This window comes from Suricata suricatta, unplaced genomic scaffold, assembly GCF_006229205.1.
Source record: "Suricata suricatta isolate VVHF042 unplaced genomic scaffold, meerkat_22Aug2017_6uvM2_HiC HiC_scaffold_24, whole genome shotgun sequence".
NCBI lineage: Eukaryota > Metazoa > Chordata > Mammalia > Carnivora > Herpestidae > Suricata > Suricata suricatta.
The window spans coordinates 601,604-617,332 of NW_021869325.1; the positions used below are offsets into that span (position 1 = coordinate 601,604).

A 15,729-nucleotide genomic window follows, 5' to 3' on the forward strand; every position below is an offset into this window, starting at 1 on the left:
TTGCCTTCTGTGTTCTATAGTAGGTTTCCTGTGACTCAGAATTACCAGTTCCACATTCCAGGAAGTTTTCTCTTGAGGGTTCATCTGAATTGAAGTGACCCTCCACCTTAGCTTTATGGTTCTTCCCTCAAGTCAGCCCAGTGGCAGACATGTCATCTGGATTGAAATTCATTGGGCAAATAAAAGGGAGAGCCAGATAAAGTCAACAGTTGCTGCAGTCAAGGTCTCAGGTTTCTTATTGACTGAATGTTGGCTGGTGAAAGACAGACATGCACCTGCCTGTGTTCCTGTTCTTTCCCTTTAGATCATGAAGATTAGACTGTAGAGATACGGCTAAATGAAAAGAATGAATAATGATTCTTTCCTGAGACTTTCTAGATTTATTTGCTGATATTGTTGTGCATAAAGTCTTTGAATTGCCACACCAGGCTTTTAAAATTCAATTCAGATAAACTTTTATACATGTTTTGTTTACTCAACTGTTATCTCTTCTAGACAGCCTTCCCCAAGTTTACCTAGCAGATAGAACATATTCTCCCTAAATATTCCCAATGAACATGACACATATATCCAAAATAGCAGTTGTGTGCTTTATTTCTCTTTGGTGCTGTAGTTAAGTTGATAACATTATAGCTCTAGAATCTGTTGCTAGTCACCTTGTGACCAGGTGGAGAGTCATCAACTGAGTCAAAAAAAAAAAAAAAAAGATAACAAAACCAGTTCCTGTTCACATTCTTTGAAACCTGGCTATGCTTTACCTAAAACTCTATTCTAGATTGTTCATGATTGAATAAATTATATTTTTGCATATGCTAGCTTTTATTATGTTCTTCTCTGTCATGGAAGGTACTAATCATGGATATAACTATCGTGAGTTATCATGAAAGACCTACTATACACAGTATGTATGTATACTCTTACGTATAGTAGGTCTTTCTCCCATCACACTGTGATTATGTTAAGAGCAGATTGTGGTTTTCTTATCTCTGTATCTTTACTGCCTAGGAAAAGTCAGGCACATAGAAGATGTTCAATCAATCATTGTTGAATAAATTAATATAGTATGGATTAAACTAAGAGGGGACAGGAGGCAGGCTTATAAATTGAGAAACCAATTAAAAAGCCACAGTATATTTGTCTTATATTTAGGCTTTCATTATTTCTTAACTGATGGCAACTGAGGGAGGGTAGTGGAACCAGTAAGTGAAAGAGAGAACACAGAGTTTGGAAGAAAATATTAAGCAAAATTAAGCAAATGAAAGTCGAGGTAGCAGTAGGAGCTGCCCAACAGACAAATAGAAATATGGATCTGAAGGTCAAGACAGACGCAAACATACAATGTTAAAATGCTTATATCTTAGAAAGCTTTTATGTAGACATTTGAAGCCATGATAGATAGCTTGCAAAAAGAGCAAATGTATAAGGAATAGAGATCTAAAAGTAGAATCTTCATCAATATCTATATGAGAGGTGAAGAGAGGAAGAGAACTCAATGAAGATGAAAAGGAAAAGACAATTAGAGAATAGTAAAGGGACCAAGAGAGGTCAACACAAAAAGCAAGAGAAAAGATGGGCAAAGCCAGCTTCTGTAGTTTGGGGGAATAAGATGGAGGAAATATCAAATGGCTTTGATCTTCTTAGTAAACCATAAAATAAGGTCATATATAAAGAATGAGAAATGATAGAAGTAAGATTTAGTCTTGAAAAAGTAGAAAGATCTGAAGTACCGCTTTCAGGAAGTATATAAGAAAATCTATTAGAAATGACCAAGGGTTTGACTGAGCAGCATGTAGAACATAGCTGAGTTTAGAAAACATGCATTTGGATGTCATTAAATAGCCCCATTTTAGTGTTTGCCATCTGGAAGCACGAGTGAGAAAATGAATAAATGTCCCTTCTTGCGTTGGAATTTATCCATGCAAGGGATTAGTAGAGGAAAGGAAAGTGGATGGAGAGCACCATGAATTCCATCAGAACTGTTTTTAATGCCTGACTCTGAGATAGAAATTAGGAAGAAAGGAAAGCAAGGCTAGTAAGGGACTGATAGTAATGGTGGGCATCCAGATTCAATTAGTGGAAACACAGACTCATTAAGAATTAAAGAGGAAGAGGAAATCAATGTGTGCTCAAAGAAGGAACTTTTTAGATATAAAGATTAATTTTTTAATTCATGCTTTTAAACCAGTCTATTATTATAAAAAGCTTAAACTACTCTGACAAATAGATTAGCATCTCAATAAGATCTCCAGGTCACTCCCTCTGTCACTCTCTAGTTGATGCTTGTTATATCCTCTTCCGTCACATTTCCCATATCCATCTCTTGTCATTTACCAGGAATTCCTCCAGATAGCATCTTACAGTTTTTTGAATCTCAGGACCTCCTACAAAAATGTATCCTTAGTTCTGACACTTGTAATGTTCATTAAATTCATCTTTTTATTGTCCTTCTATGTTTTAAAATATTTACTCTGTGTCCAGTTTTATACTCTATAGCCATACATCTCTAGTAATTAACAAAGAAAATAATTAGCCATGCAAATTAAGGTTATGGAATTAAAACCTCTATAACAGTGGGTTATTAAATACATCATAGGTCATTTCATCTGAAATAATCTTTAAATTTTAACTGTTCAGTTAAAGCTTATATATGCAGCAAGATTAGATTACCTGGGGTTTTTTAAAAGACTTAAACAACAATGATGTGATATAATTGAAGAATAATATAAACCAGTTAACCAACTTTCTCAAAGAGACACTATACCAGTTCAATATAATCCTAATGTAACCAATCAGTTGTAACTCCTAATATATGGACAGCTATAATGTTGGAATGAGTGTGGAAGATTCACTACCCCATTGGCTAGACTTGCTGGCCTTCTCCAGCCTATTAGTGTCCCTTCTATAACAGAGAATAATAATATGGTGTTGCCATTAATCATATTATTATTATTACTGTAACAGAATAACAACTACCACTTCTTGAGTTCTTACTATAATTCAGTGACTCTGTTATGAGTAACATAATTCATACACTTGCCTCCGACACATGTACAACTGCTCCACTTTGTAGTTTATAGAAGGGGCCTTTTCCAAACGATAGTGTATAGTACAAATGTCAAAGGAAAGCTGTGAAAAGAGCTTTTAAACTGATTTTAAATCCATTAGTACTCTAAAATATGGCCCGAATCAAGCATCCAAGCATAATACTTACTAATTAATAAGTAATTAAATAGAAGCAGTCCGTTTTTTTCTGGAAAGAGTGACTATTTCTTCTGGAAAGAATGCATTTCTATTTTTCAAAACTACCAAACCATATTTCAAGAAAATGAAATACCTTAATAAGATTATATTGCCATTATAACAACAAGAAATCCATAGTATAACAATAGTACTTTTGTACCTTTTATGGTGGAATACACAAAGCATTTTTCCAGTTATAAGACTTAAATTCATGATTTGGACATAATTTTTATACAGTTAGTTTCCAGAAAAATAAAGTAATGCTCAACTTTTTTCCTTTTTCTCTGTTATTGAAAATGTGTGTGGGCTTCCCTCTTCCCACACAAGGGCCTCTTCACCCACATCTTCCTGAGAAAGAAAAGAGAAGTGGGTGACAGAGAAGTGGGAAGGGAGCATATTCTTACTGCAAAACTAAATAATGAAGGGCAGGAAGTTGTCTATTCAGTAAGAGAAACATTTTCTCCTTAGATAAGTGACTCTCTATTTCTTACCCAAAAAAGAAAATTGGGTTTACCATTGAATTCCTCTTGACCACATCTTCCTGTGTTCATCTTTGCAAAGGAGCTAAAATTTTATTTGGCATTTCTTTACAACCTTTTTTTTTTTTTACATCTAATTTGGTTATTTTTAACTTGTTTCGACAGATTAAACATTTAGAATTTAAGGTTTTGTCTAGTAATACTTTTACATAACCCATCAACACAACCATCACAATTAAAGAGGGCTTTTGGACAAATATTTATATATTCATTTTAAATTGCTATTTGCAATTCTGTGCAATGATTCTTCACTGTCATATTAATGTGGAGTCTTCTGATTACTTATTCTGTGTTGATATTGCAGCTGTAATTATTTATATAAGTAGGCTAGACCATTAGCGAAGGCATGAGCTTTATAGAAAACCATGACACTTATTAAAAGTTACAATTCTATATATTTGTTACGGCAGTGTATCTGAGTTGATCTTTCATTTTCTTGAAATATAATTATTTTTGAAAATTTGAAGTATTTATGTTGAGATAGTCATTCTTTCCACCTATTTAGACTACCTAATTAATTACCTATATTTAGTAAATTACCTATGAATTAGTAAACTCATGCATCTTACATTTAAAAATCAGGCTAGTTTTTCAGATTTTTAGAGCATCTAAAATCAATTTAAAACAGTGTGTAATAGTTTATCTTTGATATTCTTATTATAAAAGGCCATCATGACTCAAAGTGATTGAAAGCAGGTATTTATTAAATAACGAGACTTTAAGGGAAAGATGATAAGATAATCTTTAAAAAGGGTTAATGCAACAAATTACTAACATTACTAACATATATATTTATTAGAAAATACTGATTATAAATATTTTATAAGTATGCCATGTATATCTTTAGCAAAGGGCTACTAAATATGAGTATTTTTTCATTTTTTTAATATTTTTATTTCATTAGTGAGAACTTCATAATGGATGAAGTTCAGTGAGTAAAATTAAGTTCTGAGGAGAGTCTCTCTAATTAAATTTCCTTTTCCGTTTGACTTCCACCCTTCACTGAACTCTTCTCCTATATAAGTTCATTTCAAACCGTACTCATTTGTGTTCTTTTATTTGTGTTTTATCAGCCTGATAGTTTAACTGCAGGCATTAAATAAAAAACAAAGTTCACTTCCCTTTTCTTTCTAGATATATTAGGCCAGAGGCTCTTTTCTACTTTCTAAATCTAATTATTTTGAAGGTTTTTTTAAATAAAAATTTCTAGAAGCTGATCAGTTTAAAGCCACAGAAGAATAGTACTACCTACTTTAGCATTTTAAACCTCCATACTGTATTTTTATGTTTGAATTTGTGATCTTTATCTCTTCTTCCTCCAAAAATGCTTTAGCATTTTTTAAGATTCCTGTGAAATGTAGGTAAGAATATTTTTAAAATTTTGTAAGAAAGTTGACATAATTATTCCCAGTTAAAGGTGTTACAGCATCATGTCATTTGTCCCTTGAATTGATGTTCTAGAAGTTATAGAAGTTATGGAGAAAAACAAGATTTAAGTAATAAAGCAAAATAAAAAAATGTGTTCAGTTAGAAATGTCTCTATAGGTTTTTCCATTACTTTTGTAATTTTGTGAGTCAAATCAGATCTATTATTTACTGTCTTTATGATTTATTTGTCAGCAAATGCGATATTGACATTTGTTTGGAGGAAATAAAGACATGCTTAGCTACAGTTGGAGTCCATTTGGGTACTAATGGTACTGATGTTCTTGTTCACATATTGCAATTTTGTTTTTTTGCAGTTTTACTAAAGGGAGGAAAAAAAGAGGAAGAGAAACCATTTAGAGACTGTGCAGATGTATATCAAGCTGGTTTTAATAAAAGTGGAATCTACACTATTTATATTAATAATATGCCAGAGCCCAAAAAGGTAAAACCAGAAGTGTTTGTTTACGAGATGTAAAGCAGATCCTAGTTGAATTGCTGAATAATCAGATTGATTTGTGAGCTTGTTAAACTGAAAACATATATGCCTTGAGCTCTTTTCTCTCAAAGATACTGTTTGCCAGGTCCATAATAGATGAAAACACTATTGCACAGACTTCCCCCAACCCTACGCCTCCTATCCTTCTTTCACAAAGTTTTCTAGTTATCCTCTGCTTATTCCTGGGATATCCCATTGCTAATAAATGCTTGCCTTGCATAGAATACATGTTGAGGTAGTAGATACTTCAAGTACATGGAGAAGAGTTAGGAGCAATCTTCAAAGTCCCAAGGACCCAGATGACACATATCATGTACAGTCCAGATACTGTGGAAGAGGAGCCGGGGGCATTTAGCTATTGGCAGAATCACTGCTACTATTAGGGTGGGAGAAACATATTCTATCTTAACTCATAGTCTTGATAGGATTTGCTTTTCATGTTTACCTAAAAAAGTGGGTTGGATGATAGCATTCATCAGTATGTTGGATAGGATCCAAAGCAAACTTTAAAGCAAACACTATGTTCCTACTGTCATATCTCCTTTATATATTCTTTTCCCCTATTTGTTCATTAAATCCATTCCTTCGCTCAATACATTTTCAGTTGATGTCATTCATCAGTCCCTGCCTAGGGACACAGTATAAAACAAACAGATCCCACTGTAGTGGTAAAGACAGACAAGTATACAGATAATTATAGCATACTGTGGAGATGTAGTGATTGAGACAGTCTGTTTGAAGCAGAATATATGGAGAGCCTTGAGGAGAGCCATGCTCTTTGACATGTAAAAGTTTTAACCCCGGGTGCCAAGAGGGACCCAAAGCTCCAGGAAGACCACCTGCCTTTGTAATGTTCCATACTCAAAGGATGAAAGAACTTTAGTCTTCTCTTTGCCCCACCTAAACCACCAGTCTCATGTCCTCATTTCCTGTGGATACTGAGCGAGTGCTCTTAGAAGGCCTTCCCTAATTCCCTCAAGCAGCTTTGTATGACTTTCTTACCAGCAGAGTTCTACGAAGCAAGGACTGTGCCTGTTTGTCATTGATTTTCTGGGATCCAGAACAGTATCTGGCACATAGCAAGTCTTCAGTAAATAAGTGTTTGAATGAATGAATAAATGACTTTCTGATGATAGTATCAATATTTCTATGTAATATACAGTAAATAAGTCTAACTTAAGTCTTCTTGATTATTAGTCTCCTTTGATGGGACAGAGTCTGGACTCTCCCAGCATCCTCTCTCTCCTTATTGCAGTAAGGATTAGTGGTTTAAGTTAGCTCAATGATTTGTTTTGTTTTGTTTTTCCAGTTCCCGGACAAAAATTTCTTCTACAAGAGGCCTTTCATGTTCTTCTTTCTATAATGAGGAAGGTGGGGAGTACAGGCGGGTGGGGGGTAGTTCCATACATTGCTACCTGGGCCACCCACCAGAGAGCTTTAGTTTCACCTGTTTTTCATTTGGGGCTTCTGTGCAAAATCTCATTTCGCTTAAATTAAGTGCTCCATGGATTAAAAGGTGGGGAGTGGGGGTGGGAACTGTGAAGGTACACTGCTGAGTCTGGGAGTAAAGAAAAGAGGATAACTTATTTTAAGGGGGAACATTTTGGATCCTTTGGATCTTATTATATGAAGCCTTCTTACTAGCTGATATCTTAAAATCATACCTAAGCTTAAATTCAATTGGTATATACACGGGCATGTATTCACACATTATACATAGCAGTGTGTAAGTGTATCAGTAACTGTCCTGGAGGAGAGTGGAGATGACATACATACTCTATAATTTACCTACAGTATTCCCCAAGGCCCAAAAGAATCCCCAAATTACTGTCAGTTCCACCAAAATAGAATTTGACCATAACAATAAAGTTAGTTAAAAATATTAAGTGACTTTCCTTTTGGACATCTAATGATTCTAGGATATATATGAATTTAAAAATAAAACCATTTTTAAGGTTTTTAGATTACCATTCACACTTTTAGAATCCTTTTCACTCTATCACCCAATGCTGTCACATGGCCCTCGGTTTTGGCAGAGAGGGGACATTACAAATAAAGTTTTGATCATCCCATGAATTTTAATTCATGTATAACTACCAGCATTTTGAGATGCAAATGATGCACAAGCTATTTCAGAATCACTGCTCCTGTTAGAGTGGAAGAAAAAATATACTATTTTAACTCATAATCTTGAACAAATTTGCTTATAATATTTACATAAAAAGTAGGTTGGAGAATTCAGTTCACTAGTTCATTGGCTGACTCCTGTGTTAGTTTCATCAGGATAGCATGGTTTCAACTTACCCCTCTGCAAACGGTAGATTTTGCATGCGATGGAGCTTCAGGATTGTTCTTGAATAAATTAAATCTAAAATATTAAATTCATAAGTGTCAAATACCTGCTCGGTTAAGCTTTAATGTTTGGGCCTAAGAAAAGTAACAACCTGAGCAGGTTAGCAATATCATCAGTATAAGCCTATAAGAGGCAAATTTTTATCACTATGGAAACAGCCCCAGAGGAAAGACATTCACAGTCATCAGTTCAGGACTATCATGAGATTTTAGTTTTATTGAAAATAGCAAAGCGTAGTGAGAAACAGCAAACACTGAACAGAAAGGAGAAAGACTTTGGACTTGGGTGTTCCTTCCCTTGTTCTATTCTTTCCCCTCTATGATCATGGAGCCTCCCACAAGTAGTAATGTTGTTCTATTATGGAAACTTTAGATTGATAAACCTGCACTTTTTCATAGATAGCAATTTTTTTAAATATCTCATTTAGCATGTCATTAGTAAGAACAATTATTAAATGACTTTCCGCTGGTATAATTTAGAAGCTGGACAATACAGGAGTTCAAATGCGTTCACCGTTTGCCAGGTCTATTCTAAGCACTTTAGATTACTCTTTTCAATAACTCTATGGGTTAGGTGTTCCTGGTGTCCCTATTTTAGAAAAATAACTTGCCCAAATACTAAGTATCAAACACAGGCTTTGTAATAAAGGCATCAACTCCAGACAGTGTCTTTTAGTCGTGGGGGGCGTATGTGTGCAGGGGGAAGCTAAGTAATTGTATTTGTGTTAGTGGTGACTGAAGTTGCACCATTTATACTTTTTTAATATGAACTTACGTGAGTAACCCAGGAGGGAGGTTATTATCGTATAATTGATTCATGTTCTGATTACAAGCCATCCTCCTCCTTTCTACCTTATAATCTCACTTTCTTCTCCTATGTTGATATAAGTAATTAGAATTCTCTAAATCTTTTTAAAATGCTTGGAAAATGCATCTTTAGGATGTTCACTCTTCCAAGTAGATTGTGCTTTGTAGATCTAAAATTCGGTGTTACCTTTGGATATCCTTTGCAAAATCGTTGCTTCTTGTAATGCTTACAGAGGCTCTAGCTGTAGCACGGGTATGAAACTCAAGGCCAGCCTATAAAAATAAAACAAAAATTCACATATGTAAGATCTGGGATATGGACCAATCAACAAAATTAGGCTATTTAGACAGTTGACACACACTATTACAAAATGTTCATCTTTTAGGCAGAGTAAGAATTGCAAGCATACAGAATTGTTATATAGTTATTTTTTCTGACATCACTCCCTTTCAATAAATAATGTCTGCAAAAAAGTGTTATCTTTTCAAATTGGATGTGGAAGACGAAGGCAATTTCCTATAAATCAGATCATTCATGTATTTATTTTTTACTTTTGTTTTACCAATGACTGTGGTTATCTCTTTCTGAATACTCTTCAATGCATAGTAGCAGGAAGTAGGATTTTTCCTTTCACTTCATGAGTTTCTAAAACAAAATGCTTTGTAGCCATTTTAGTTTCATCTAAAAACCCAAACCATTAAATCATAACTCTGCTTATTCTAAAATATTAAAAATTTGTTGCTGAATTATAAGTCCCCTAATTCTTGGGAAAGGGCCATAGCAAATGTGTCGAGCCTTTTTTTATTTAAGTTCATGGAAAAGTAATTAACATCCTCAAGCCTACTCATTCCAACTTGTATGGAGCATAAAACCATAAGAACTTTGTGAATCAAATTTCCCTTTTTTGTTTGGGTTTAAATCTCTGTATTATGTTAAAAGGTATTTAATGCTTGAAAGCCTTGACCTTGCCTGGGATAGGAGCCAGTTCAATCTTTTCGTGGATAGAGTTAAGCCCAAGTCATATGATCAATAAATGCAGGAGCATAGTGAACGTAGCAGGGCCCTTGTCTCTAGGAAGCACACCACCAGATAGCACAGACCACACAATATTGGCGAGTGAACTTTTCAAGTTTTTTCATGTCTCAAATTTTTTGAAATCAACCACCTATTTTCTTAAACTTCCTTCCTCTGTTAAGCATAGGCTATTTGTTTTTCTTCTGACTAGAAATAACTTTTTTTCTTTTTGGCTACAGTGCTTCCAACTTCTTAAATACATATATAATAAAAAGTAGCATGTTCAAAGATGAGTGGTGTCAATATTATTATATTTATATTGGATATTATGTTACTATAGTAATTATAAGTATATAAGAATATATTATATACTATATTAATATAACATTATTAAGCTGGTAATCATAATGACAATTTATTGAACTGCTATATATTTTGGCTATGTACATTCCATATTATTCTTCTTATAAACAATAAATTATATGCAATGGTATTTGTAATAATAAACTATGCTATAATATGTAAGATATTATATAGATTACATAATGCATAATGTAGATACATACTATCTCCTATGTAAAATACATCAATGAGAGTGATGACAGAGGCTATTTTATGCCAGGCACGATTTGAAAAATTCTACACATGTTGACTCGTTTAGTCTTTGCAAATATCTAAGCGATAAAGAGAACAGAGTGGAAATTTGAACAGAGACAATAGTACCCAGGTTCCTGCCCGTAACCAATATGCCATCCATCTCTATTGTGACCATATTCCACAATGGCAACGAGTATCATTGCTGTTAGTATTGAGTCAGAATAAGAATTGCAGAACATACGTCCAACCTCGTACCTTCTCTGCACCACAGCTTCCAACCCAGTAATCTGCCTGGGTAGCTTCTGTCTCTCCACGTAGCTCTGACTCTCTCTGGGTCTTCATCTAAGACGTGCTCATAGAACATCTTAATCATTCTCAAGTTCCTGAATACATTTGTTTAAAAGGAAATTTCTTTTTCTAAAATTTGTGAATGGTTTTAAACCTTTAACTGCATAGAATGTTAATAACATAAATAATAGTAATAACAAAACTGTAAAGAATAGTTTACTCATCATATATTTATAAATGTAGTTATTCCTTTTCCTGAGTATATAAGTTTGCAAATGCAGTTTATAAACTTCCAGGTAATCAGTGTCCATTAAGAAATAAAAGTCTGCAACAAAAAATATATTTTAATCAACTAAGGCAGGGTAAAACTTTATATAAGAAACAAATGACACTAGTTTCCTCTAGCAAAATATTTTCTTTACACTTTACTTACTCTTATTAATTGCCACCAGTAAAGTTCCACCTTGGCCACTTGAATCACCACCTATGCCTTCTTTAACCTGTGCCATCTGGATTTTATTCTCATAGGAATCCTGCAGTCGTCTCCTCAAGGTCACTAATGATTTCTTCATTTTAAATTTAAGTGTGTATTTTCTTAATCTTTATTTCTCTTGACTACTCTGGAATATTTGATTAGGTGGATCACTTCCCCAAATCAAAATCTGCCCCCAGCTTTCATTGTATTCCGTTGATCAGGTTTTCGTATTTTATCTTTCCTTCTTGCATCTTCATGTATTCAACAGATATTCATTTAGTGCCTGTTATAGGCTAGGCCCTGTTGTAGGCAGTGGGCACAGTGACAAATAAGATGAAGCCCCTCCTGCCAAAAGAGTATTGATATATTTTACCTCCATCATTTTATTCTTGAATCCTCCTCCTTTCCACACATATGCATGTCTTTCCACCTTTTCTTTACTTATTCAAATAATCTATTTTCATGCTGTCAACTACTGCTTTCAAGCAGATTACTCCCAGTACACGTTTGAATTAGGTAGACATGAGGTAAGTTGCTGAAATACTCTAAGCATTTTTATCTGAAAAATAGAATAGTCATGTCTACATCACTGTTGTAAAATAAGTGAGAAAATACATAAAAAGTGTTTAAATTATATAGCACTTAACAACAAGCATGCTATTAGTATTAGTGATTGCTTTCTTATTCATTTAGTCTCTTATCCATATTCTTATCTTTGGTCTACCTCCACAAGATCATCACAGCTGATCAACAAACCACTCCCTCCTTTTGAATGACTATGCTACCTCAAATTCTATGTGTCTCTTCTTGTATGTTAGCTTTCCTTTTAAATTGTTCATTTAGATCACTGTCTATATCATTCTTCAGGTCACTGAAGTTGAAAATTATGAACTCCTACATCTCCTTAAGCTTACAGGAACAGTCACTATTGAAACTTTTAGACATTCTGAGGACAAGATCCAGTTTTTCTTCATTATAGTATCCCCAAGTGTAACACAGAATCAATGCCCAAAAGTGCTGACTGAGTAAAAATAAGTGAATGAATCAGTCAGAATTGAGGAGGAGGAGGAAAGACTAGCTAGAGGTTGTGTTGAGGCCAAAGAGTGGGTACAGATTGCTTAAAGGGTTAGTAGAAAGGGAACCTTGGGACAGGGAGTTGAATTCCAGTTTATAGTCTTGAATGTGGATCAATTCCTAGAGACAATAAAGATACACTGATGGGCGACTGTTGTCAAATTAGAAGAGTCCTCTAGAGAGCAGCTTGCCTAATTTATATCCTCACAAAGCAGCAACTATCTCATACTTCCTTTCACTCTGAGGAAGTACATGGACAATTTGTCCTTTGAATGACAGTTGTTGTCATTGTTTTCATGCCCATTAGCCATTTATGCTCCAAACTGAGGGCTTCAGGGAAAACACTGGAGGTTTTTCCTTTACTCAGACTTAACACTGTGCCCACACAGCCTGTCTGCCACTGTTGCATCATATCTACACCCTTAGCCAGCCTCCAAAATGCATTAGCAGTCAACTGCCAGGGGAATGGTGTTCTCCATTGCCAGGACCTTGAATAATCAAACTGCCACATCCATGCTACATCAATTACAGTGATTACTCTCGAAAGATAATCCTGTTACAGATATGTTTCTCTCCTTGGGTGGACTCTGGGGGAAATTAATCAATTTCTGAATAACTACTATTGTTTTAGAATAATTGAAATGAGCATAAGTCTTTGATAGCATTGACTAACTTTCCACAGGGGGAAGAAATGCTTGTCACACTCAAAAGGAATATAGTATGTCATATTCTCCTATTATTGTTCATGACAAAAATTTAAGCAAATAATATGTTCTCCATATGCTGTGGACCAAATTTTGCCTCTAATGTAATACTGAACTATCAAGAGTAATGATTGTAATATATAACAGTATAGGAGTTAATGTACAATGAAATATGTAATAGCCTAAATATATAAGATTTTTTATTTACTTTCCAAAATCATTATTGTTAGATCACCATTTCAATGAATTAAATAGTTAAGAATTCTGAGTCTTATGTTTTGGCAATAAAATGGTCTGTAATTTTAGAAACCTAGATAGCACTTTTTTTAAATTGAACATACATAAGTGCCCATTACCATTCAAGACAATGCTTCTTAAAAATTTTAGTATGATCTGAGACTGAGACCATTTTTAGCTGACTGATTTAAATTTTTACAGTTAATTTAAGTAATATGATGGAATTCAATCAGAAACAATTCTAATATAAAACAAAATAACCAATAAGATATCTAATAAAAGATTTTTCAACATAGTAATTTTTATTTACCTATGGGCCTACCTATCCTATTTCTGTTTTTGAAACATGTCTGATACTTGTTTCTTTAAAGCAGACATAATTTTCACTTGAATTGTTTTCCCTATCTCTATCAGGTATTTTGCAATATGGATCTTAATGGGGGCGGTTGGACTGTAATACAACATCGTGAAGATGGAAGTCTGGATTTCCAAAGAGGTTGGAAAGAATATAAAATGGTAAGATGGAAGAATTTAGTTTTTGATGTTTTACCATGAGGTCTTCACCACACTATGTGATAAGCTCTTGTACTTTTACGTGTTTTTTCAGTTATTTTAAAAATAAAATGATACATTAGTCACATTATTTTTATTAAACACAAAACACTCATAAATCATTTTCAGTAAATGATTTCCATATGTGCATCAGAAAGAAAAACGTCTTACTGAAATCATTTGGTGAACTCTTATGTATTATCTGGATTTGTTCCTGGTTGAATGAGGGTGGGGAAAGCTAGAACTTAGACCCAGGCTGAGTACATGAGCCAGGTGAAGGGAGGTGTGCAGGGCTTTGGATTATGGACAGGTACTTCCAGCAGCCTTACTCATGTAACCCGCAAGTTGCTGCTGGGTGTTGACTAAGAGCTCCTCCACGTGGCTGGGTTGGGCTTCTCCCAGTATGGTGACCCAGGGTCATCAAACTTCTTATGTGACAGCTGCCATCCCTCAAGCACAAAAATAGAAGCTTCCACGTCTTTGTTTAGGTTTATTAGACCCAGAAATGGTACTGTATCACTTCCACTGCTTCCTTTGGTTACAGTTAATGACAGGGCCAGTCTACATTCAAGATTCAAGGAGTACACAAGGGTGTGAACTGTGAAGCATGGTTCACTGGGGTCTCTAGAGTAATAGACATCATGGTCACCGTCACTATCAGCAGAGTTAATCTTTCTAATTCTTAATATGACCCAACCCTATACATAAATTCTTTTTCATTTTTTATATCAAACCTACAAGCTGTCTCTATTTTAAGCAGAAAGTGAGCAAATTGGGAGATCAACTTTTTGAAGATAATACAGCAGAGTTTAAGTAATGCACAGTACAATAATCATATAGTCAATGCCTCCCATGTTAACTATTAGATTCTGATGACAGAATGTCAAGGTACAATAATGGAAGAGGCTTCCATTTGTGGGCTAGTTCCATATTTTTCATCTAAATGTTCTGGATAATTCATGTCTTGACTAACTTTTTTGACAAACTCTTCTCTCGGAAAGTAAAGAAAAAGGTGAAGAGAAATGTATGAGTCTAAGCTCTGTCTTGATATTCTTGTAGAAAATGTCTAAAAACTATAGCTAATAGACATCACAGTTTACACATTAGTAGGTTTATAGTTGGTCAAATGACAGTTAAAGGGATTTTAATAAATGAAGGGTATCTCTTGTGATGTCTCTGTATCTACTATATATTTTTTTACCAGATACATACTTGAATATGCTTTAAAGAAGGAAGTTCTGTAATGAATGGAAGAACATTCTAGAGAGGCAAAATTTGATTGAGCATGAACAAAACTGTCTTAACAATTCTTTCCAACATGAATGGGCTGCCTATTAAGTGGTGAGGACCCTTCTTCAGTGGAAACACTCCAGTAAAACTAAACCACGAGTTTGTAACAGAGAATATTATTTCCACTCTAAGGTCTCTTTCTGCTTATGTGATTCTAAGAACATATGTGAAACATTGCATCTAAGTTCTAAAAAAGGGACCTTGCTTATGTCTATATTAACAGTTTGAATCTTCACTCTGCCATTTGCAAATGGAGTGTTTTTTGGCAAATCATTTAACCCATACCTTAACTTCTTCACCAATTAAAAAGGGACATTAATGACAATGCCTCACCTGCCTTGCAGGGATGTTGTGAGGATTAGATATAAATAAAGCACTTGGCATCCTACATTTTCAATAAGCAGTAGTTATTATATAAGATTAAGACATCAAAGAGTGCAAAATTTTTACTTAACTCTGCCAAAAATATTATTTTGCAAACTATCTTATCTCAGGAGTATTTTCACCACCAACATGGAATGTGAAGAAGTTATCTGAGAATTCCGACTGTAGATATAGGTTCAGACAAATCTGAAAGACATTATTATTAATATCAATGATAATAGAAAATGAATATAAAGTTACCATTATGGTGA

The 15,729-nt window shown here is 34.3% G+C and overlaps 1 protein-coding gene across 2 annotated transcripts in view; it reads left to right on the forward strand.

The window, feature by feature from the left end:
- LOC115284867 (angiopoietin-1) overlaps positions 1–15,729 on the forward strand; it is a 232,851-nt gene that overhangs the window by 175,318 nt on the left and 41,804 nt on the right. For both annotated transcript variants that reach the window (XM_029931332.1, XM_029931331.1), the window contains exons 5-6: positions 5,522–5,649; positions 13,667–13,768. In XM_029931332.1, the coding sequence (XP_029787192.1) occupies positions 5,522–5,649; positions 13,667–13,768 (230 nt within the window). The remainder of the gene's footprint in view (positions 1–5,521; positions 5,650–13,666; positions 13,769–15,729) is intronic.